Genomic DNA, 23,475 nt, shown 5'->3' with positions numbered 1-23,475 from the left:
GCGTGGCATCTTTATCACTTTATGAAAGTGAGGTTAATTATCTGCGGATCGATGGATACCTCATTCATTAGTTCATAGACGCTTAGTGCATACCAGCATTTCATTGGCTTAAACAATCAAACTTCCCCTGAACAAGACATCTGGCTCGTGGGCGTTTCAGCGTTTCGAGCGGCCCAGACGCGGATGCCCTGAGTGGTTCCCCGGCTGCGTTAGAACCTAAATTTACGTCTTGCTGGAAGCGCTAAGCACTTGAGAATGTCCAGGGGGTTTAATGGGATACATAGATGAGAAATGATCTCCGTGATTCTGTCATACAATGGATAAAATACCTGGATGTATCTCGTGGGACCAGAGTGCGCAGTGTTGGAGAGTTGTGAGACGTTTGTTCGCAGCCGTTTGTGCTGGACTTTATTAAAAGGCGTAACTCTAATGGAAAGTCAATTAAACAGGTGCGGTTGAGATGCATGACTCCAGATAGACGATAGTTTGAGTGTTTAATCGATGCTGTTAATCACTATCCCTATTCTAACCTTTGACTGGCTGAATGGTTTCACGTCAACTCGTCTGGTTAGACGCCTGGACCTCTGATATTTCCCCTTCTCGCGTCTAGTTTTTACTACGTATCAGCTATCATATCTGCTTTCATCTGTATAGCTGAAACGGCCCAGCTTGAATACGTATGATGATTCCCCTCGACAACATCAGCGCTTTATGTTACTCTTGTGACGGTGCACATGACCCTGTGTAGCTTCAGAGTCTGGATCAGTTGATAAAAGTACTAAAAAAGACTCTTGAAGGACTTGATGCCGACTACGTTAGACATGTCCTTCTTGAATCGGTCATCACTTGTCGACAAACTAAAAAAAATTAGTGGTTAAGCAACCCCTGCTCAGCGCAGTGACAGTGCAGTGCCGCGGGCTGCCAGTTTCACAGCGGCAGTGGAGTCGAGTCTTTTTTGGTTCCTGTTCCTGTTCCTGTTCCTTACGTCTACCTTAAGCAAGGGCCCGCTTGGAAACAAAACTTGGTCCACCATTCCGCGCTGGGCCAGGCCAAGAGCCAAGCAAAGCATGGAGGCCAGTTCACTTTATTATTAGCTCGTCAACTTTCTATTCTCACACTGAACAAAAAGATCGTCGCTCTCTCCCTTCATCTCTCTCCAGTTTTCCGAAAACAAGGTCCCATTCGCGATCACCAGCGGCTTCATTTCATGCTAAACGAGTCCGTGGCTGGCCATCGGGTACATCGATTGATCAATTGATTGATCTTTACGAGCATAACCTCCTGCGCCGAGCGACTCCAATCGAGCACGACGACTTCCAACTTGGCTTATATCGCAACAACAACAAAAGCAACCAACAAAAAGAAACAAAGCCACCAACGAGAATAGCCTTTCCAAGGATCTGCAAGTCCGCCTGCAACGATAGAGGAACGGCCCCCAGCCAGCCCAGCCCGTCAGCGACCCAACGCCCCCCCGACTGGAATAAAAAAAGATACTTGAAATTTAAGAAGGCGCTTTCTTGACTAGAGCCAGGGGTCAAGCATATCCCACCCTTTGGTGCCTCGCCAGGCTCGCACCTCCAAGCCTCAATAGGTAAACAGAAGAGTGACTTGGGTTGTTGACGGCAGCACCCGTCTTCTTTGGTCATACATGATGACACGACCATCCATCGTCCGTGCCGGTATGTAGACTACTTGCTTTGCTTTATCTTTGCATATCCCAGTGCCAATGCCAATGTCGCACTAAAGGTCTCAGCCTTAGAGATTTGGCATCTGGAATTGCGAATCGAGGCGCATCGACTTTGACGCAGCCTCATTCTTGTCCCGTTGTTTAGTCGCTTCTTCTGACAGCGCCTTCTTTCCCCCTGCCCCCTTTATATAAACATTTCTTATGGTTAACCACCTGGTCCCTTGATTTCATCGTCAGCTTTTCTCTCCCTTCCTCCCTTCTTTGATTACTTCTTTCTCTCTACGTTGCATCTCATTTCTCGTTTACCCCTGCCCCCAGTTTATTGTCCAAGCTTCACCTTCAGGGCCGCTGTAGGTCGCGATACATTCCACTACCTGGCTCCGACATTTATTTTTCCATTCCTCGCGATCCAACGCTCCTAATGACACGTTAAACTGACCGTCACGATCGTTTCTCCCGACTGCAGATACTATCGATCTCCAAGATCATCACGCCCCGTCTGCTCAAGATCACTCCAAAAGCCCACGTTTAGCCTCCGGTGCCAACTCTCTAGGCCCCCACCAAGCTGAGACTATTCGCGAGATCTCACACGACATTGCAGACGAACAGCGCCGCTCTCCTCGGGTCTCTCTCGATAACCGTAATAGCCTCGACGAGATTGACTCTTTTGCCGACGAGCTTGCCGCAGACTCCTCGGGCCCAAGGACTCGCGCTCAAGGCGCTACCAACAATAACGATAGCACAATGATCCAGGAAGATGCATTGGCAGTTGCGCAGAATGGCGGCATGTCGTCATCGGACGAAGGCGAGCTCGACGGCGACGATGACCTGGATGACGACATGATGGACAAGATCTCAAGTTCGCCTTCGATTGAAGATGGTGGGTGTAACCCCATTGCCCCCGGGGCATGGCCGCGCCGTGTCTCCTCCCTTCCCTCTTCCATTAGGAGTAGTTCTCCATTCACCACTGGTTTGAGCTGCGCCAGAGTTCGCTCGCCATATCCTGAACCTCTCACATATATTCACAACCCCAACGCAATGGCGCTGCTGTCACAAGCATCGCCAGCGCCATCAACACCAGTTCAGAACCATCGTCTTCAGGGTGAGTATGCCGATTGCGACGAACACGAAAACGAAAACGACGACCGCCACGATGCCGAATTCCACGAAGAAGATAGCTGTGATACTTTTAACTCGACACTTGAGTTTCACGATTACGAGGAGGAAACCAAGATTCAGCAGCAGAATGTCGCAAATCAAGAGGAGGTGCGGATAAGAACCAGTGACGATGGAGGCTAGTGCCCTTCTCCTGAAAGGTCGAGTACTCGAAGCACCATGATTGAGTCTAAGGACCAAGACATATTCTACGATTGCGACACAATGCTAGATCTTTCCGATTCGACCGACGACGATGAAAATGACGACGCGAGCGACGACTACGACCCCAATCTCACAGTTCCCTACGAGGAATCTTTTGAAGACGATGACTCTGCACTCTCCTTTCCTGACGACCCTGATTTCGTTGATTCCGGCTGGGCGGTCGAGTGCTTACAAGATACAGAGGACATTGATTTCGAATTCGTTTACGCGCTCCACACATTCGTGGCTACGGTCGAGGGACAGGCGAACGCAACCAAAGGTGACACCATGGTTCTGCTAGATGATAGTAACAGTTATTGGTGGCTGGTGAGGGTTGTCAAAGACAGTAGTATTGGTGAGCTCAACGTCGCCATATCTTGTTGTATGAGCTTACACCATGCTAGGATATTTACCCGCAGAGCACATCGAGACCCCAACAGAACGACTTGCTCGTTTGAACAAACACAGAAATGTGGACGTATGTTGATTGGACCCTAAAGACTCAAGCTCGATACTGACAGGTACTAGTTGTCTGCTGCTATGTTGGGAGACACGGCGGAGAAGAAGGCACAGACTTTCAAATCGCCCATTAGATTTGGGCGCAAGACAGTCACCTTTACTTCGCCGACCTATCATGACTATACCGAGATCGACGACTATTCGAGTGACGAAGAAGATATAGATAATTTGTTTGCCGGCTCAACCACCAACATCAAACAAGAACAGCAAAAAGACCAAAAGAAGGAAACCCGAGATCCCACTATATCAATTGTTGAAGACGATTCATCAGAGGAGAGCGCCAGGGTCGAGCCTTTGAAGCCTCGTTTGACAAAAGACGGCAAGGCGGCTACAGAAACTTCAAAGGTTGACACTGTTGAAGAAGAGGATGAGGGCAGGGACAGTGAGGAGATGCTGTTTGACAGCAAGGCTGAAGGACCTAGTCGATCCCGCAATGGTACTGTCAGAAACACCGACTCTTTCTTTAGAGACGAGACTGTCGAGACCAAGAAGATCACTCTTACTCCCAATCTCTTACGAGACGACAACCCGTCCCGGGCATCCCAAGATTCGACAAAGGACAGCAAATCCAGAGCAAGCCTTGATAAGTTGGACAAGGAGCTTATGTCTGACAAGGAGAAGAAGAAGATTCAAGATAAGGGCCGGAAAGAGAAGGATAAGAAACCAAGCGCCATCCGAAGTTTCTTTTCCAGAAAAGACAGAAAGAAGTCGGTGGACGAAGACGATGAATCGTTTGGAAAACGGTCAATTGATATCGTATCTGAGCCTCGGGACAGCGAATCGATCGAGGAGGTTGCATCACCTGAGAGACAACCACAACGAAGCACTAGCAGGCTTCAGAAGCAAATACCCCGGAATGAAACCTCGCCTGGAAAGAACGAGCAGTCATCGACGATGGAGCTGGCAGCTTACTTAGCTGAGTCGCGAGTTAACGACGTGTCCAACGTACCACCAGCGTCAATGCGGATCGTGAACCCCGAGACCAAGGAAACCCACGAAGTACCCTCGAATACGCATGTCGCGGGCAACGGCTCCAGAGTGCGGGCCTCCTCAGCTGCTGCGCAGCACGATGACACGAGAGCGTTGGCGAAGGCACTTGGTCGCAGCTCCAGCACAGGGGACGAGCCCAAGACAACCAAGACAACCAAGCCACGGCCGCTGATGGATGTGGATGAACTGTCTAGTTCTGATGACGAGAGCGTGTCTCAACCAACCTCTCGAACCACACCTGAGCAGGGCGTTGAGAAGAAAACCGAGGGTGGTTTGCGGCCACAGCTTCCTGGAGCATTCCCTGATAGTTTTGACGCAAGTACCAGACAAGTTCCGACAACCGCCGAAGCCGAAGAGCAGCAGAGTCGTCTATCGGAGTCACCAGTACATGTCTCGCATGTTGATGGAACAAGACCGCCTGCGTTGGAGATTGATACGTCTTCTCAAGAGGGCCGGTCATCATCTGAAGTACCATCACCGGAGCTTGGACCTGGAGACAAAACATCCAAGGATAGCAGCCCAACAAGGAGCGCCAAGGAGCCTGGCTGGGATGACGAGAAGCTCCGTGCCTTCTTTGACGACGGCGAGCATGTCCGAGATCTCCTCATGGTCGTTTACGATAAGACGGACGTTGAACCTGTTGGCAAAGACCATCCGGTAGTGAGTGGGATGTTTAGGGAGCAAAACGCAAAGCTAGCGGAGATTACTACTGTAAGTTTTATCATTGCCTTCGAGGCGGTCTTTTGTTTGAGCCAAGGACTGACAAGAGCACAGCAACTCGACAATATGCTCGGAGACTGGTTGGCTAGAAAGCAACGAGCTCGAGGATCGCTATAGTAACAGAAGTTGTAGAGGGATTTGGGACTGGGCATGGGCTTCGATAGTCCAAGCAGTGATCTATTTCTCTGTGTGAAAGTACAATGTTTTTCTTGGTTCGTTGAACGACTTGATTATTTAGGGGAATATGGATTGGGGTTTTGGACATGTCAACGAAGACGGTCCTTTATGTTAGGTTAAAGGTGATAGGCGTTTGAGGGACATGATCTTGCCTGGGAGAGGATTGTCATGAATTGAATCCTCGTGCTTCAGTTGGCATGCTAAATTATTTCAAGGCCTTACTTGAGAGAGTGTAACCTCTTGGTCAGGATTTTTGCACATATATACACATATTCTTTTTTTTATAGTAGCAGGACTAGGAAGAACCTAGTTGGGTTTGATGTAGCAATTGACGTGACCTGTTTTCACGTGAAGTAATCCTTGGCTAAACAAGGTATCTCACATGCGTGTGTAAGATATGTAGTATCGACCCAGCCACTCTCTTTTTCAACACGACCCGGCCTTGATTACCGAAGAGGCTAAGGTGGTTAGGCCACCTCGGTAGTTTTATGTACATCCTGCAGTGTCGTGCAGGACAAGCGAGTTGGAATGTGAGTAAGAAAGAGTGGTGATGGTATTGTTATAGAGAGGGAGAGATGTCTGGACTGCAAATTAACCAAGAGGATGAATATTCACTGGACGAAGAGATGCCAAGTGTGGCTCAACCTCGTGAAACGGGTGGTATTCTTAAAATCTCGAGGTCGGGCTGATTGCTGGCTGTAAGAGGAAGCTGGGTTGTCATGGAGCACCAATGGGTCCAGCAGAGGCCCGCCGAAGCTCGCCAATTTGGGAGCTGGACCCGCGCGTACCTTGTAGCTGAAGTTGCCGAATGGGGTGGAGAGCAATCCATTTATTTACCAGGGGTAAACACTCTTTTTACTTATGCGCTGTGGTTGGCTCGATTGTGCTCATTTACAGCGGGCCGAGGTCCTGAGAACTAGCGCTGCCATGTACTCAAGGGGTACTCCTTTCGCTATACGAAACACGAGAAATACTTCCCGTCTACATCTCCCAGCCACCTGCCTTTGATGTTGCCCCTGTCGTGTTGCAGCTTTGTGTCTGGAGTGAGCTGAGCTTGGGCACCTCACTTTCTAGTCTCTCATCAATCCAATCTCAATCTCCCAGCCCAGCCCAGCCAGACCAGCCTACCAGCCCAGTCCAGCCCAGGTCAGGTCCGCTCCCCCCAGATCACCTCAGCGTGAGACAAACAAATCAACACCAACAACCCAGCTTCGCTCCACTCGTCCACGTCTCCTCCATCTCGCCAACTTCATCTCATCACCATCATCAATCTACTACGGCACCGGCGCTTTGTAAGTTACCTTTTCTTCTTGTTGGCTTGTCAGTTCTGATTACCCTGGACTGGCCTTGAATCGGCATGCATTGCATCTCATTTATACCAAATCATCCATCCCTTCTTCATCGCCCAACAACCAGCCAGCCAGCCATCCCATCATCGACTTTCCCAACTGTTCCCTCTCTCTCCGTCTCTTCCAATCTCGCTTCTGTTGATCGAGTAAACAAAGCCATTGGTTAGATACACTGAGAGAACCTCAATTGGCCTGACCCACCTCCATCCACCCTTCCATAGCACTCACTCAACTCAATACCCTCTCGCCATCTTGTCAAAACTTCTCTGTCATCCCTTGTCGTGTCCATCGGCTGGCTGGTCTTGAGCGCGCACATTCCCTCTATCCCCACGTCAACGTTATTAAACCCCACCGGTCCAAGCTGAACAAGTTTACTGACTGTTTAGATAAAGTCTCTCTCGCGCGTCTGACCCTTGACTTAAGCTTTTTGATGACGCCGTCGCGGCTGTGTTGACTTTGACGTTTCCATCCGACGAGGACCATCACGACGACGATCAACGATAAAGCCAATCGCGCGCGCCGCAACCCCCCCAAAAAATAGGTCGAATTGGTCAAGCACCGTCTGCCAATCTGGAGCTGTTGATTTTGAGTCGAATTAAAATAATATCCTCATCTCGATCTCGACCAAGAACGCGCTTAATTAATCATACCATCATTTATCACCACAATATTGTCGCAAACTAGCAACCATGGTCGACTTCAAGAGCGAGACCATTCACAAGGTTTCGGAAAAGGTGGCAGAGAAGGTGCATGATACCACCGACAAGGTCGGCGGCCTGCTTGATCAGGCCGAGGCTGGCAAGATTCCTGGCACCAAGGGTCACCATCCCGTCTCAGCTGTTATCGGCACAGCGTTGACTGGTGGTATGGGGAATGCTGGCACCAAGGGCTACCTAGCAGTAAGTTGAACCTCCAATTTGCTCGATTTCGCAAGTCAGGATGGCCATGAGACTATTTCCGTTGTCATGTGGTCATCACTTGGCAGGATCGCAAGCAGGAATAGCATTGATCAGGACTAATGATTTGGTAGGCATACATCAAGGAGCTGGAAGACAACCCTCTCCGTACCAAGATGCTCACTGCTGGTACTCTTGCCGGTACACAAGAGCTCTTCGCTTCATGGCTCGCCAAGGACCGCAACAAGCACGGCAACTACTTCACTGCTCGTGTACCCAAGATGGCCGCTTATGGCGCTCTCGTCAGCGCTCCTCTGGGCCACTTCCTCATCTGGGCACTCCAGAAGGCTTTCAAGGGCCGTACCAGCCTGCGCGCCAAGATCCTACAGATTCTTGTTAGCAACCTTATCGTAAGTCAACTCACTGCTTCCTTCATCTTTTGTGATCCCGCGCGGACTGTGTTGTAATTGAGGCCGAGGTGTTCACCGCAGGTTGTGCGGTTGTGAAATGACCACGCCTGAAGTGAAGACCACGAAGCGCGACTCGAACCAGAGCCGAAGGCAATATGTAACATCAGTCGCTAACATGGTATTTCCAGATCGCCCCTATCCAGAACAGCGTCTACCTGGTCGCCATGGCTCTCATTGCTGGTGCCCGCACCTACCACCAGGTTCGTGCTACCGTCAAGGTTGGCTTCTGGAAAGTCATGCGCGTTTCATGGATCACTTCTCCCATCTGCCTGGCTTTTGCCCAGAAGTTCCTTCCCGACCAGCTCTGGATTCCCTTCTTCAACATCGTGTCTTTCATCATTGGCACATACATCAACACGATTACCAAGAAGAAGCGCCTCGCAGCTCTCCGCAAGAAGCACTTCGGCGACGACCGCCGATCCAACGCTGGCGACATGCGCCCAGGCCGCCCCGACGACTACCCTCCACCTGGCATGGGCGGCGGTCCCAACCCTCCTTACTAAGTGACACAATCTCAACCGTCAATCTGAGCCCGGGAAACCAAGAAGACAGTCAAAAGACGATAATTGGGGTGGCGAAGGCTTTAAAGAGAAGGGAAATGTGGAGATGAGAGAGTAAGCGAACGGTGGCTTCTTGGTAGCGAGCGGATGAATGCAAAACCGTGCTCGGATGGGCTGCGTCGCTTGACAAGTATATACCCGAGATGAGGGGGTGAGTAGGACTGACGTCTGTCCTGAGCTCAGGCTGTTCAGCATGTATCTACAAGGAAATTTGTGTTTTGGCGAAGGACATGGTGGATGTAGATGGCAAGATTTGTATGTTTGTATGTGCGAGTTGTTAATGAAATGAACTACCTAGTATTTTTTTTTCTTTTTCCCCCCATCTATCTCCTGCATTCTAATTCCTTGGCCAGCTCTTGGTTAAGGTAGAGTTCAACTTGAATTTGTATAAGCGATATTTGACGACAGTGATTGTTAGCTCGTTGCCCGGGTTGAATGAAGGCAGATCTTCATCCTGATTTACGGGCCCTCCTGTTCTGTTTAGCTGAACCGACCATCATTTCGGGCTTATCGTTTTGACTCGTGAACTTTGCTGAGCTGCCTCGGCAGTCGGTCTTTGCTACGCTCTGTACTCGTGGTCTGTAGGTAACACGAGCCTCGTGAGAGTTGAACTGTGTTTTACAGCAGCTGGAATAGCATCAAACACATGATGGTCGAAACTATTTGCCAACATCCTCCAGTTTATGTGGCTGTTAAGACTTGGTCCGGGACGGGCGCTTTATATCATGGTCGCTCGGGCTCTGGAGGCTTGGTTTCTCTCTCGTAGGAAAGGTGAACTGGTAGATGGGCCTTTCTCAACCTCCCTCCTCAGGATCGGCAGTTTCGGCCATGAATCCAGGGCTCCAATATTCCCATTCACCCTTTGTCTGCTTATCGACCCATAGCATGCCTCCCGCAACAAGATCGTCTATCACAGTCCGGGCGCGGGCTCTATCCCAGCCCAAATTGTCCCTCAGCATGCCTACACTCACGTATCCCAAGACCTGCGCGGCCTCAACAACCGAGACCTGATCATCGTTGAGCTCGCGAGGTACGCTGCGCACGTACTCCTTGCGACCGACACGCACAACAGCGTATGCGCCGCCCAACGGACCAAGCGTCTGCACAGCGCGCCGAACGTCATCGTCAGCGATAGGGTCAGCGCCGTCCATCCGCCCAGCAGCAACGCGCTCTCTCAGATCGGCCAGACCGATAAGACCTCCGTTCTCTCCCCGTGTGGCACCACAAACCTCTACAATGCGCACAGCGAGCTCAAAGTAGAAATCGTTGACCGTCTTTCCCAGCAACTGCGCCCATATAGAGCTCCCGTCGGCGCTACTGTTGCTGTTGCTGCTGGCTAGGGGATCCACGCCGATAGCAGCGCACATGCGTGCGAACTGGGCGCGGAATGCGGGATCGGAGCGAATGTCGCGGGCGTGCGTGTTGGCGAACTGCTGTAAGAGGGAACGGAATACGGCGAGTTGGGTTTCGAGAGCCTGGGCGTTGTTGGCGCGGAGGGAAGAGCCATGAGAGGCGAACTGCGCTGATGTGAGGCGCGAGCGGTCAAAGGCCGCCAGGCCTACGCCTTTACGAGACATGGTGAAGAAAGAAGGTTGAAGTTTTGCGATTGGCGATTGTTGGAGAAGGAAAGTAAGTGCTGGCGGTTTAGAATTACGTCAAATGGCGGGGGTGGGGCCGATCGTGTAGGTTGTGAGCTTGTATCAACATTTCTTTGACTGATATAAGAGAGAAGGCGGATCTATTCTTTCCAATAAAGGGTTCGAGAGTGATATCGCACTCGTTGTTTAAAATGATAGATGATCTGGCTATCTCATAACTCTTGAGCGACCCGTTCAACGGCCCATGCAGTGAAGCAGGTCAAGAGCATATTTCGTTGACCGCCGGTCTTGCACCCAGAGACGATATGTAAGAAATTCTTATCATTCAGTGCCTAATACTTCGAAGCACCGGAAAGAGCTCAGAAGAATTGGCGGTACTTCTTCTTCCATCAAGGTGGTTCTGGAAGGCATTAACTAGCCCAAAGAGGTGGTGGGTCTAGGTCAAGTATCCATTACATGATTAGCACTGGCGAGGACATATAATTTCCCCTTTCATTCGTCTTTTCTCGTCAACGACACAAAACAGCACACCATTTCGCCAAACTGCTGCAGTAACTTCAAGGTCTAAGCGTACTCATGCACGAATTTATATCTATCTTGTACGCCGTATGACGAAATGGGACCTCGCCTTCCTAGAGCAAGATCTATCCTCCTGAATCCCAAGCATGGTTTGTATGGTATGGTATCATGTCATCTCTGGCCCTGAGATGCCCAAACCGAACATGATATTCAGTCTTCTTCCTTTTTGATAAATTTCCATCGAGAGCCCGCCATAGCCATGGCAGTGCCCAATCGGCCCCTGATCCTGAAATAGTCGTCGCTTCGTTAACCCAGGGCGGAAACCTTGCACTTCTAGGCCTACTCTATCGTTGGTACTGATCGCAGTGTGTACTCGATTACTGTGTCTGGCACTGAGCTTGACCATCACCCATGTCGTCGTCATCGTCTTCCCAGTCACCGCCGAATCGGCCGTCGCCTGAGTTTTCGCCCATCTGTCACCAAGTTAGCTATTGCGCAATATCGAATCGTGGACACAGGCTATAATTACCTTCTCAATGTCGGCATCATCCTCGTACTCGACCTCATCAACCTCCTCAGCCTCAACGTTGGCGGGAGCAGTGGGCAGCATCTTCTGCAGAGCATCGTGCTCGGAGTCCTCCTTCAGCCATCCGTCCTCAGGGAACTCAACCTTGACAATAAGGTACAGATCACCCTTGGCCTCGCCACGCTTCATGGGCATACCCTCACCAGGGATCTTGAGGCAGTCACCTGGTCGCAGAATCTTGCCTCGGGGGCGTTCGATATGGATACCTCGTCCATCGAGGTGCTTGAAGACAGTACGGGAGAAACCTGATAGAGCCTCGCCAAGTGTCACAGTCAGCTCGGCAGACAAATCGTGGCCGATGCGAGTGAAGACATCATGAGGCTCTTCAACCAGAGTGAAGACGATATCACCAGGCGTCTGGTCCGGGTGCTGATCGGCCTCGCCTTCAAGAACGATGCGCTCGCCCTGCATAGAACCTCGGGGGATGTAAATCTCGAGGACCTTCTTTTCTTGGCTTGTTCGCTTGCCCTTGCACTTCTTGCATCGGTCCTTCTCCTTGAAAACCTGGCCAGCGCCCTGGCAATGGTCGCAAAGAACAGTCTCACGTCGCATCATGCCGGGGCCGATTTGTCGGAAGGCCTCGACGATACCGTTACCCTTGCAACGTTCGCAAGACGCAGCCTTGGCCTTCTCCTTGCCACCAGAACCCTTACACTGACCGCAGAGCACCTGTTTGTTGGCGGCAAACTTGACAGTCTTACCACGGTAAAGCTCTTCCAGGGTCACCTTGTACTCTTGCTCCTCATCAGGGCCACGTCTGGGTCGACGAGGGCCGCCGGGGCCGCCAGGACCTCCAGGGCCTCCGGGACCCATGCCGAAACCGAACATCTGGGAAAGGATATCGTTGAGGTCGACCTCAGGACCGCCGGGGCCACCGCGGGACTTGTCGAAAGCGGCCATACCGTGAACATCGTAAAGCTCGCGCTTCTGCTCATCGCTGAGAATTTCGTAGGCTTGTGTGACTTCCTTGAACTTGGCTTCTGACTCTTCACGTTGCTCCTCGGCAACCTTGTCTGGGTGGTATTTGAGAGCGGCCTATCGGGGATTTGTAAGAATTTATTCTGTGGTTCTTTGAGTGTTGCGATCACAAACCTTTCGGTAAGCCTTCTTTATCTGGTCTGGTGTTGCGGTTCTGTCGATTTCGAGAAGTTCTATTCATCCGAATTAGCCATGTCTTTTCTTCCTTATCAACCGCCAGCTTTTGCGATAGGCAGTGAACGGCTGTTGGTTATGATAAATTCTTTCAAGAGGCGAACAAGACTTACCGTAGAGATCGACCTCTTCCGGGCCCGGAGAGCCAGCGTTGAAAGGATCATCCATCTTGAATATTTGAAGGTACTGTAGTCTACAGTACTGTAATGCAGGATGAAGAATTGGTCCGCTCCGTCGATCAACTCTGTTGGCAGGGACCCGTAGAAAATCTTTTGGCGTGGGTTGTAGCGCGGGGTACTCCTCTGGGTATTACTTGCAGTTAATGATGGATTTGTATCTGATTAAAGAATTTTTACACCGTCGCCTATTATCAACATTTAGATTGAATGGAACAGGGTTATTTCAAACAGATAGCTTCTTCTTATAATTAGGTAGATTAGTAGTGACAAACATCCAGCATGCCCTGAATGCGTCATGTTCGTTGACGCCTATTCATTTTCCGTGCCCCTCCATTTCAGTCTGCTTGTGATTACAAGTCACTTTCTCAACACTGTCATATTCTCAAACTTTTACAGTAAAAATAAACAATGGCATTGATTCCAGATGATTTGCGACAAGTTTTCTGTTTACATTTACGATTCTTTACTGAAGTCCATCAAGACTCGAATATCTTCAACGTTCACAATGCCACTGATAAGAAATTTCAATCCTTATCTCTAACAGCACTTTCAACGGTTGCCACATAGTGGCGCACCACCCATTCGAAGAATGCACTAGCCGCAATATCTTAAACTCATGGGCAGATCGTCTAACTAACTCACACTTGTATAAGTCATTAATTGGCTATGAACATTCTATCTTCATCATGAGATTATTGTTGAACCGCTCAACGTGGCTATCGACAAGCCTTTCACAAGCTCAAATCCTTCACTGTTCAACAATACCAATTCGTCGAGGCTTTACCAGCTCACTGGTTCGACACGATCAAAATTCTGATGCAGCAGCCAAAGCTTCACCAGCTCAGAGTAACACGGACACAGTCTCCGAAGAAGTAAAGCAAAACGGGCAGCCAGTCAAGAAACCCTCGAGATTGGCAGCCCTGAAGAAACGTAGCCAGACACCAAATACCAGCAAGACCGGGACTAAAGATGATGAGACAAGCCAACGATATATTCTTGGACAACCAGACGACAAGCCAATTCGTGCGCGCTTTGCGCCTTCTCCTACTGGATATTTGCACTTGGGCTCGCTCAGAACGGCTCTCTTCAACAATTTGGTAGCAAAGGCTACAAAGGGAGGTGATTTTATTATACGAATTGAGGACACTGATCAGGTAAGCCCCTCCTCTGGTCATATAATCTTGGGTATGCACATATTGACACATAAAGAATCGTTTGGTACCTGATGCCGAAGAGCGTATCTTCAAAGATCTTGAATGGGCCGGTCTGTCATGGAGCGAAGGCCCCGACAAAGGCGGCCCCTATGGCCCCTATCGTCAGGTAAATACCACTGAGCCTGTGACACAGATTTATACTGAGAAATCATCATTCAGTCAGAACGTCTTGAAACCTATAAAGAGCACACTCATACCCTAATCGAAAACGGCTCTGCGTACCGCTGTTTCTGTAACCAGTCAGTGCTCGAGGCCCAGAAGCGTGCTCTTCATGATGCCGGCAAATCCACCGCTTACCCAGGCACGTGCCGCTCAGTCCCACGTTCCGAGTCCGATGAGCGAGCTGCCAAGGGCGAGGCTCATGTTGTCCGACTCAACTCTGGCCGCTTCGGTACGCCTAAGTTCAAGGATGCTATCTATGGGCCTTTTCAGAAGAAGGAGCCCGAGGAGGACTTTGTGCTCATGAAAACCGATGGTTTTCCTACTTATCATCTTGCGAATGTAGTTGACGACCACCTCATGAAGATTACTCATGTCATCCGTGGCGAGGTCAGTACACTGGAGTATTTTGGTTCATGACCTTGTTTTCTTACAATCTGCAGGAATGGCTCATCTCGACGCCCAAGCATCTGGCGCTCTACGAAGCTTTTGGCTGGGAACCTCCGACCTTCGCTCACCTGGGTCTTCTCGTTAGCAATGATGGATCGAAGCTCAGTAAACGCAATGCTAGCGTTAACCTCTCGACATATATGGACCAAAAGGTCTTTCCCATGGCCTTACAAGCCTGGCTTGCCAATCTGGGTGCTTCGTTCAAGAAAGGCATCCAGATACCACGCTTCCTTGAAGATGTGGCTGATAACGTATGTGCTACTGTTGGAAGTGAAGCGGATTTCCTTTATCGAAGTACTGACAAGTGGTGTAGCTGACTTATAAATTCACACGAGGTGGTATAAAACTCAACCCGCAAAAGCTTGGCTTCTTTCAGCACGAGTACCGGAACCTCCTATTTAAAACCCCTATGTCTGACCACACCCCTCGCGAACAAGTTCTTATCAGGGAAAATCTACTCAGCCCCCTTATCAGCAAAGTCCACGAAATCACCTCGTCTTCAAAGGACAACACTGGCAACTATGTACCGATCCAACTACGCGGCACATCTCTCAAGTGGCCTGGAGCTTTGACGCCGGTTCCAGCCATGTTATCATCTGAATCGTCGCAACAGTCCTATGCCTTCCAAACACTTGCTCAAGAAACCTCACGGTACGCTTCTGCGGATGACATACCACGTCTGCTGCCATATCTATTCTGGCGCCCTCCTATTGCCATCTACCGTGCGGCACTCGCTACAGAGACTCCACGTCGTGATTTGATCAACCTTATTCATGAAACAGTCAGTTCAACAGATAGTTGGGAACTGGCTCTCGACCGCCTCTTGGAGCGTGTCCCTTCTGATCAATCCACCGATCTGCATAGTATTCTTCGCCTCATCGCTGTTGGCAGCCCACAAGCTGTCGCCAAGGCATCTCGCATCTTATTCAACATTTTGGGTCAAGATGAGTGGCGAGCTCGTACTACTCAAGTGCGCGATTTGTTGCATGAGTTGGACTCAGGGGGCGAGAATCTTCGGCAAAGATGGATAGACGAAGCTGCGGCCATGACTTCAGAGACCGACGCCGTCGCTGAATAGGCACTTGTCTTGCAGGTGGAGGTTCTTCAACAATATCTGGGGACAAAACAGGGTCAGATAGATGTATTGTAAGATCAATGTAGAATAATGTATCACTCCAGCATTTTGGATAGTACACATCACTAAGTTCGATATATGTGTGTGTACATGATTTAAATCGCAAACGATCAATCGATATACTGTCATAACTTCATGATTGTTATCAACTATGAATTTCCTGTGCCCCTTTTCCTGTCCTGTTGTGACGGAGAATTACTTTGGTAGAAACCGTGACCCCCAACTCCGGCTCCCCTCTAACTTGAATCCTTGATTTGCTAACTATTGTGACATGCCTTCGAAAGAGTACAAGATTAAGATAATGGCAAGATCGCCTAAGAATAAATAAAAAAGGCACTCGTGTTGAAGATTTCTCTCTCAACTCACGAATCGCCGCTCAGTGGTAAAAAAAATTTCATAAATGTCCAAAAATGCAAATTCGCTGTGAGGGTATATATCTAAAGTTGAAGGATCCAAATCTGTGATGATGTTAGCGATCAGAACATTGGGTTTGAGTTGAGAGATGTTCACATACCTCCATCTTTCCTGTCTCTGTCCGTTGCTTTCTTGCTTCGTCCTTGACACTATCGATGACCATTTCTAGGTCGTCCTGGTCGCCAACTGTGATCATGTCTCCGTTGGGCATGTCGTCGTCCTTGACCTTGATCTTGAAACGGCGTTTGATGTTGAACTTGTCACGGACCTTGTCGCTTAATGTTTCAAACCGAGTGTCGGGTGTAATCATGATGAGCTTGACCTCATCAGCGTGGACTTTGACTCGAATCTTTGTGACCTCAGTTCGACGGCTATTTCTTGAGCCGGAAACGGAACCGGGGCCTCGACGTTGACCGATCATCTCGAAATCGTTCTCGTTGATGGTGCCCTCATAGTCTGAAGCATCTTCCTCTTCAGAATATTGCTGAGGTCTTAGTCGTCTGCTGCCAGCTGAGCCTCTTGAGTTTCGATAGCCATCAGTTGCCGAATACATTGCGTATACATCTTCTGGCGATCCTGTCTCCTCTGGAATCTGCTTAGGCCTCAACTGTAATGGCGGGGGCTCCCTTTGCAGCGGCGTGCGAGTAGTCGACGCTGACCTTGGCATAGGCCTTCGGGCATCAGCAGGTGAGGCTGCTTTCTCGTACCGCCGGTTTGGCTCGGCTTGCTGGATGTTGAGTTTAGCCAACTGAGGCTTTTGGTTGCGCACGGAAGCAGCTCGTGAGGGGCGCTCATTCTCCGGTGGAGGTGTTGGCGGGAACACATTTCGGCCGTTGGGAGGCTCTGATTGTTGTCTCCGAGATGACAGGCCAGGCTTGACGAGATTTGTGGCAGCAAAGGAGATATTGTCAGCAGGACGGTCGTCCTTGACTTCTAACTTGCCGGCCTGTGAAGTGTTAATTACGGTTTTTCACGTATGCAAGGGACAACTGACATTCTTGATCTCAGAGCCAGCAAAGCCGGTAAAGGCATTGGCACGGTCTGAAGCAGCGACAAGTCTGGCTTTACCAAGGTAATCCTTCGTCTTGAGGTTTCGAACTTTAGCTTCGTTGGGTCTGTAGACAACTCCTACAGGGATAGAGAAGACAGTATATCCCTATGAATGTTAGTAAGAGCATTGACAGGCAACGGGCGATTCACTAACCTCTGCCTGTTCGTTAATAGCATCGTCGATGACGTTATGATCTTCGACCACCTTCTCCTTAACGGCATACGAGAAATCTTGCATTCCAGCATCCATCTGTTGCAGATAGATGTAGCAAAGACCTCGGTTGAAAAGCACCTCACAAGAGTAAAGCTTGAAAAGGAGACCCAGTTGAGCGTAGTCGATCATAGCGTTGCCACGGAGATATAGGAGAGTGTCGTTGAAGTTGGCGAGAGCTTCTTCAAAGTCGCCGAGAAGGAAATTCGAAACGCCTTGCTGGAAATAGGCAACGGCAAGGTATTGGTCTAGCCGAATTGCTCGCTGGTAACTCTCAACCTGAGGAAATGGAATCAGTATGTGAATTATAATGGGATTCGCTGCGGACAGAACTTACAGCTTTCTCGTGCTCCCCAAGTGTGGCATGGATAACACCCATGTTGAACAGAATCTTGCTTGTGTCGCCAATCTTTCCAAACTCGTTGAGGGCCTCTTCGAATTCATTGTTGTCGTAACGACCTAGGGCTGCTACCCAGGTCTCGATTTCCTATAGAAGAATCTGTATTAGCAAAATGGCCTGCTTGCAAGACATGGCGTCTTGAAGTAAGAATCGGGTGAGAACTGTACCTGTTTCAACGACATGATGGCCGCTGCAGGTCAATGTACCACAATAGAGTTGAGTTCGTCGTTACAGTAATACACAAAAGAATGGACGAGTCGGGAATAAAGAGCGATATTGGAGGATTCTTGTGGTAAATAGGGAAATTCAAAGTTCGAAGGGAGAGATGGGGGGTTTTGGGCTGGGCGCTTAGATGTATGAGGGACTGTGCCGATTTATTATTTGGAGGGCAGCGTCTGCACCTGAAGTAAAGTCCGGTGCAGTCGGGTTGGCTGGCGGGGCAGGTACGCTAGGCACGGTACGGGGGTACAGGGGGTGATGCCAGTATAACAGGGGCTGGGGGGGGTCGAGCCAAGGCTGGCAGGGGGTAAAGACAGCGACGAAGCGGTGTTGCCCTTCTACCCATGGATGGAACAACGGTTGGCCTTTCCCTGCTTAAACAAGCAATTGGTGCACTTGAGTCCTCGATGGCTTGGCGGCCGAGCCAGTGGCGTTAGCTTGGAGGGAGAAAGAGGCAAGCGAAAAGTTGATGAAGGGATTGGCTTATTTTGTGATACAGTTGATGTGTAGGAGATTAGGTTGGATCTTATTTTCAATAGTTTCCAATTGTTAGTCCTGAGTTCTCGATACGCGCTTGTTAGTCGAGTCGAGCTTATGTAGGTAGCTCAAGATGTTATGTTACGGATACAGACTCGGCAATATACATGATCTCAATTCAGATACAACTCTGTTCTTAATTGATAGACTCTGAGAACAAGAGCCGGCCTTTTCGGCACTATTACACGCATCTGGTAAAAAACAACGCAAAGCAGTTAGAGAGCCAAGAGTTGGCCTGCTATAAGTGGTATGTTTCTCTCCGACCAAGCTGCAAGAATATGGCAGAGCACAAAACTTCCATGATGAAGAACAAAATCGCCCAGCACATTGTTTCTCGGAACATTACTCGATCACTGCGGGCCAAGAATCAATGGTACGGTGATGGGGGTGATTTATGCATTGTTAAGTTGATATGACATATTGAGCGACAATTGATTCATGAGTGGTTGCTACATCTAGACCCAGCGCCTAAAGAGGATGGGAATTGGTCAAGTTCCTTGACCCAAATGGTTGTCACACAGGCTAACGTTGAGGGACCTGGGGACCTACCTAGGGACCTGTCTGACTTTGATTCCACAACCAGACTCTCGACATGTCTCTCTGTACGGCGGGTCAGGGGGATGTGCTACAAGGGTTTGCACGTTTTCCTTCTTTTTCTTCTCCTTCTCTCTCATCTGCTACGGCATTGTTTTGAGCGGTATCTGAGATCTGAAATATACGACTGCTGCTGTAAGTGCATGTGCAACGTCTGATCGACCGCTAGCCTGTTGTAAGAGAATTGCACTCTTACCGGGCCGGGTTTGAGCTGCCAACCTAAATCCTCATCTCGTTTCGATTTCGGGGAATTCTCAAAGGAGATTGATGAGCGAGGGAGAGTCTGATCCAAGATTCAGTGATTGTATTGCATTCGTATCCTCACACTGACTAGTGATTCTTTAGATCATGGCCCAGTCAGCCAACCAGTGTAGTAATAAGTCAGTAGTGCTGTGATGTGATGACTTAGTAGTAGTCAAATGTGATGGATGTAGGTAGTCCCTTAAGATCCTGCAGGTGTTGAAACCAGCTCACATGTTGAATCGAACCACTGCCTTCATCAGCCTCATCGGATGCTTTGAGAATCGAAAGGTTCGATCCGAGTTCTGATCGTGGATTCCCATGGGGTTGTCTATGCCATCCTGGAAGGTTTTCTCAGGCGACAGGGAAGTTTATGCACCTGCTGCACCGATTGTCACAGGTGCTGGTCACTGTCAGGGGCGCTTTTTGATTGGGTATTAGCCAAGGGTCCTGGGGCTAGACGACCCGCCTGGCTACCCTGCCACCCCTCGGCGCCTACAACGAATCTTCTCTACTAACTGAGTATCGTATGGAGGTGTTGATGGGAATCTGCAAGCATCTATCGCCCAACATTCAATTACAGCATATACCCCGGTCGAGCGCCATGACTGAAGCTCTTGGATACGCTACTGACTGCATCCAAGCTGTTGGTGTCGAATGACGTGCCTACCGTCTGTCCTCTCGATCAACTTTAATCTGGTTCTAAGCGCCCTGGGCCAGACCGTCAAAGTGATATCCCAACGTTGGACTCCACAGATCATACCCAAGACATGGAATGGGTGCTTGCATACTCGGTCCCGAGAACACGGGATCAACGGGAGCTTCACCAGTGGTCTCGTTCGTATGCGAGATCCAGTTAATTAATCGTCAGTGGATCTAAGTTGCGGTGGGAGAAGAACGACGAACGGTAGGACGGCAAAGACGTTATGCCTTTGACAACCTACAGCCGAGATTCAACCCTAACGGCTTCAAGCGATCTTGGCAATGCTCCTGAGCCGTGGAAACGGAGATGAGATGAATAAGTAGCTAGCCAACACCAACAATTTCTCGAAATAGATACTGCCAAGTTGTTTTGCTCACATGATGGTAGAAGCCAACAACTGTCATGATTATGTCGTGTCATTGACCTACGTATTCATCTACTGGATCCCTAACCTGTGATGGAATCTGCCTTGAATTACCGCGCGCGTTGTACGCTAATGCGGCCACTCAACACGCATCTCAACATCTAATGTAACGCTGTCACACATGCCTTCATCCTGTCTCTGGCAGGCATTACGATGCTGCTGAAAAATTCTCCCGTCTTCAGGCCTTGCAACTTGGCCAACAGTGTAGTATGGACATAATCACACCCCTCTTTCAAGGAGGCATTACGAAAAGCTGCCACTGCCGCAGTCAAGGTGATGCATTATGCTCTTCGGCACACGACGATCCGGAGCCCCATGGAGCCAAGCCAGGGGGTACAACAATCTGGTTACAGCCCGAGACCCGAACATGTTGCAGAAAGTTTCTAGACGTCATGGTATTCAGGCACCAGATATTCGAAACATTACTGAGTTCTAATAACTTGTTGTCTTGTCGGATACATACACAGGATAGATCGTTTATTTCATCTGAAATCCAGAGATCTCACTCAACTTGGTCATCAAACACACCGAGTTAGGTCACTAAGTCCGACGAGTCAAAACCAGAGTTTAACTTTAATGAAGCTGCCATTATTGTCGATGATTAGGAAAATTGTTCGTTGAGAACCGCATTACCTCATACTGCTTACTGTAGACTGAACCGAATGCCCTTTTCATACTTGATATATGTATCAACAGGTACAGTTGGTCATTAACTGCAGTTCCACATAGGACCAAGATTTCAGACATCACAAACAATCAGCAATTCAAGATTGAGCCATCAAAGTTCACGATTGCTTGCACGTTAGAGATCGTTACATTCAAAAACAGAATTTCCTTTCTTCGTCTTCTCCTGTTTCTTATCGTCGCATCAGATCTTGACTTTATCTACCATGCAAACCGGCAAGCTCAACCTAAGACCAAGCCCTGTTACTCCTCCTGTATGTATATCTCTTATGCATCCACCTGTTATTCCCATTATGTTTCGTCTCAGTGTTGTTACTCTTTCACGGTACAGATACAGTTATCTCATTGGATACCGTTCGTGTTTGACCGGTAGATGTACTATTGGCGATCCCTACATTATCAGCCTGCCGTCTCTGTACCTGGCATCAACTTAAAGCGCTGTGGAACCTTGTATGCAGCTTCAACTTACACCACTGTCTCGTCTCGCATGAGGCCCATGATTCTGTGGCTTATCTGGGAAGTTTCATCTTCATCTCAGACTCAGCCGAGCTCGAGTTTTAATGCACCGAGGCCGTGGATCTAAGAATCGACCTCCCTTGTCACAGCATTCCCATCAGCCGTTTACCGGTCGTTATCACAAGAAGTTGTGACCGCAAGAATTGAATCCGGGCCTTTTGTACTACGAGATTTAATTTTCCCGTCAAGACCTGTCGTATGTAAAGCCTTTTGCCTTTTTGGACTCAATATCGAACCATGGTCATGGCAACACCCATGTCCGATCTTGACCCAAGGCCTGGTATCGCACCACATCTTACCACAGCACGATCGTCATTGTTACAGATCCCCCACAAGTCGCTTTCAGAGCCAAACCGTCTTTACAAGGTCTTTGTTTCAAGTATACGAGGGGGATATCGACTGGACGAACATGGTTCTTTGACATACAGAAATCATACCATAGTCAAAGTTTGTCCAGTCCGTAGCCCTGTTCGATACCAATGTTGATCACTCTAGTATCGATTATTGATTTGGCATATGACTCGTTATCATAGCATTCCCTTCTTGACCTCATCCTTGCGCTCCTCCCAGAGCGTCTTGCCGGTACAAGAACACACCGTCTTATCGTTATCCCACATACCAGCACTTCGTGCGATGATGCCTACAACGGTATCCTTATCATTCTTCAGGGGCTCAGCCTTTTCTTCTTGTCTTGTTAGGACCATGGCGTGCCCAATAACTTCCCAGATTTGGAACTCATGGTCCACAAATGAAGCGCCTCTGCCATCCTTGCCAACCTCAACAAGACCCAGGTCTCCTCGAAGCTTCTTGTCTTCTCCTGACCATACGGGTCCTGTCGAGGTTGCACCGTTCTTTAAATCGCCGTATGCGCGAATTGATGCTCGATATTTTCCAGGCGAGACACCGCGGATAGACAAGTCGACCAGTGTTCGCCCTGAGCTAACTTGGACCATTCTTGCCAACCCTCTAACATCCCGGCTTGGTTCCTCGTAAAGACCATCGACGGGATCTTCAAACGTTTCTAGAATACTGACAGCAGCGCCTAAGGTTCAGGTTAGTCATATACGGTATCAGGTGGTTAAACTGATTGTCAGGAAAGCTGGGCATCCGCGGCAGCACGAGTCAACGACAATGTTGATAGATAGCCAAGAAAACAACTTGCACATACTGTTTGAAGCTCCTGATCCACGTAGGATAGCATCTCTACCAGTTGCCTGGATAGCCTCCACAATAGCTGATGGGGCAGCTGGAGGAGCAGCACAGTCAGTATATACACACATTTCAGGGAAACAATTCGCCTTACCAGTGCCCTTGACGGATACTAGTTGGTCTTTCAGGTTGCCCTCAACATTCTTGATACCGCCGAGCTTATACAAAGAGTCTGAAACTGCTTTGATACAGCCGTCACATGACAGCGGAACTGCAAAGAGGGTCTGTTTTCAAGACGTTTCATTAGTATACTTGATGTGGTGAAAGTTGCCAACAACTCTCCTCGTCCCCTTTTCCACAGCCATGACTCATCACTCATAATTTTCTGCGCACCTCAAACGAGTTATCAACAGTCATCTTGTTGTGTGCTGCGTTGATCTGTTAGTTTCATACTCGCAGTGTAAGAGAAACCCGTGGAATTGGAGAACGAACTTACATGTGGGGGGCGTGGTCTTAAAGGTCGTATTTGAAAACCGGTACTCGTAAGCTGGATAGGCAGCTGCTGCAAGTAGAGTTGTAGTTGCAAAGAGTTTAGCAGGTGTGAGCTTCAGAGGC

The 23,475-nt window shown here is 49.2% G+C and overlaps 7 protein-coding genes across 7 annotated transcripts; 3 read left to right on the top strand and 4 right to left on the bottom strand.

Annotated features, from left to right (window-relative positions):
- Positions 1-1,651: 1,651 nt before the first annotated feature.
- On the top strand, positions 1,652-5,567 carry FGSG_04118 (uncharacterized protein; the record flags this gene model as incomplete). The annotated part of the gene is made up of 6 exons (XM_011323216.1): positions 1,652-1,679; positions 2,172-2,953; positions 2,987-3,401; positions 3,451-3,524; positions 3,575-5,266; positions 5,514-5,567. 6 exons carry the CDS (start codon positions 1,652-1,654, stop codon positions 5,565-5,567), a joined length of 3,045 nt encoding a protein of 1,014 aa, XP_011321518.1.
- A 1,586-nt stretch (positions 5,568-7,153) lies between these two features.
- On the top strand, positions 7,154-9,026 carry FGSG_04119 (uncharacterized protein). Its single transcript, XM_011323215.1, has 3 exons — positions 7,154-7,700; positions 7,832-8,107; positions 8,296-9,026. The coding sequence occupies exons 1-3, from the start codon at positions 7,491-7,493 to the stop codon at positions 8,668-8,670; spliced, it is 861 nt and encodes a 286-aa protein (XP_011321517.1). The 5' UTR covers positions 7,154-7,490; the 3' UTR covers positions 8,671-9,026.
- Positions 9,027-9,521: 495 nt separating this feature from the next.
- Positions 9,522-10,304, bottom strand: FGSG_04120 (uncharacterized protein; the record flags this gene model as incomplete). Its single annotated transcript, XM_011323214.1, has 1 exon — positions 9,522-10,304. The coding sequence occupies one exon, from the start codon at positions 10,302-10,304 to the stop codon at positions 9,522-9,524; it is 783 nt and encodes a 260-aa protein (XP_011321516.1).
- Positions 10,305-10,870: 566 nt separating this feature from the next.
- Positions 10,871-12,775, bottom strand: FGSG_04121 (uncharacterized protein). Its single transcript, XM_011323213.1, has 4 exons — positions 12,696-12,775; positions 12,523-12,581; positions 11,374-12,465; positions 10,871-11,317 (listed from the first exon to the last, which is right to left on the bottom strand). Exons 1-4 carry the CDS (start codon positions 12,748-12,750, stop codon positions 11,222-11,224), a joined length of 1,302 nt encoding a protein of 433 aa, XP_011321515.1. The 5' UTR covers positions 12,751-12,775; the 3' UTR covers positions 10,871-11,221.
- Positions 12,776-13,447: 672 nt separating this feature from the next.
- Positions 13,448-15,794, top strand: FGSG_04122 (uncharacterized protein; the record flags this gene model as incomplete). The annotated part of the gene is made up of 5 exons (XM_011323212.1): positions 13,448-13,915; positions 13,971-14,081; positions 14,216-14,524; positions 14,578-14,835; positions 14,898-15,794. The coding sequence occupies 5 exons, from the start codon at positions 13,448-13,450 to the stop codon at positions 15,660-15,662; spliced, it is 1,911 nt and encodes a 636-aa protein (XP_011321514.1). The 3' UTR covers positions 15,663-15,794.
- Positions 15,795-15,840: 46 nt separating this feature from the next.
- Positions 15,841-17,976, bottom strand: FGSG_04123 (uncharacterized protein; the record flags this gene model as incomplete). Its single annotated transcript, XM_011323211.1, has 6 exons — positions 15,841-16,177; positions 16,234-17,079; positions 17,128-17,289; positions 17,338-17,673; positions 17,732-17,881; positions 17,962-17,976. 6 exons carry the CDS (start codon positions 17,974-17,976, stop codon positions 16,157-16,159), a joined length of 1,530 nt encoding a protein of 509 aa, XP_011321513.1. The 3' UTR covers positions 15,841-16,156.
- A 4,262-nt stretch (positions 17,977-22,238) lies between these two features.
- On the bottom strand, positions 22,239-23,277 carry FGSG_04124 (uncharacterized protein; the record flags this gene model as incomplete). The annotated part of the gene is made up of 4 exons (XM_011323210.1): positions 22,239-22,753; positions 22,880-22,957; positions 23,015-23,144; positions 23,254-23,277. The coding sequence occupies 4 exons, from the start codon at positions 23,275-23,277 to the stop codon at positions 22,239-22,241; spliced, it is 747 nt and encodes a 248-aa protein (XP_011321512.1).
- Positions 23,278-23,475: the final 198 nt, after the last annotated feature.

This window comes from Fusarium graminearum, chromosome 2, assembly GCF_000240135.3.
Source record: "Fusarium graminearum PH-1 chromosome 2, whole genome shotgun sequence".
Taxonomy (NCBI): Eukaryota; Fungi; Ascomycota; class Sordariomycetes; order Hypocreales; family Nectriaceae; genus Fusarium; species Fusarium graminearum.
Note: the sequence above shows the minus strand (reverse complement) of the source record. Positions and strands in the feature narration are given on the sequence as shown.

Coding starts and splice junctions, on each gene's coding strand:
- FGSG_04119 (XM_011323215.1), top strand. CDS start 7,491: ATGGTCGACTTCAAGAGCGAGACCATTCACAAGGTTTCGGAAAAGGTG. Junction 7,701..7,831: donor GCACCAAGGGCTACCTAGCA/GTAAGTTGAACC, acceptor ATGATTTGGTAG/GCATACATCAAGGAGCTGGA. Junction 8,108..8,295: donor TTCTTGTTAGCAACCTTATC/GTAAGTCAACTC, acceptor TGGTATTTCCAG/ATCGCCCCTATCCAGAACAG.
- FGSG_04121 (XM_011323213.1), bottom strand. CDS start 12,750: ATGGATGATCCTTTCAACGCTGGCTCTCCGGGCCCGGAAGAGGTCGAT. Junction 12,582..12,695: donor GGAAGAGGTCGATCTCTACG/GTAAGTCTTGTT, acceptor TCGGATGAATAG/AACTTCTCGAAATCGACAGA. Junction 11,318..11,373: donor ATGATGCCGACATTGAGAAG/GTAATTATAGCC, acceptor ACTTGGTGACAG/ATGGGCGAAAACTCAGGCGA.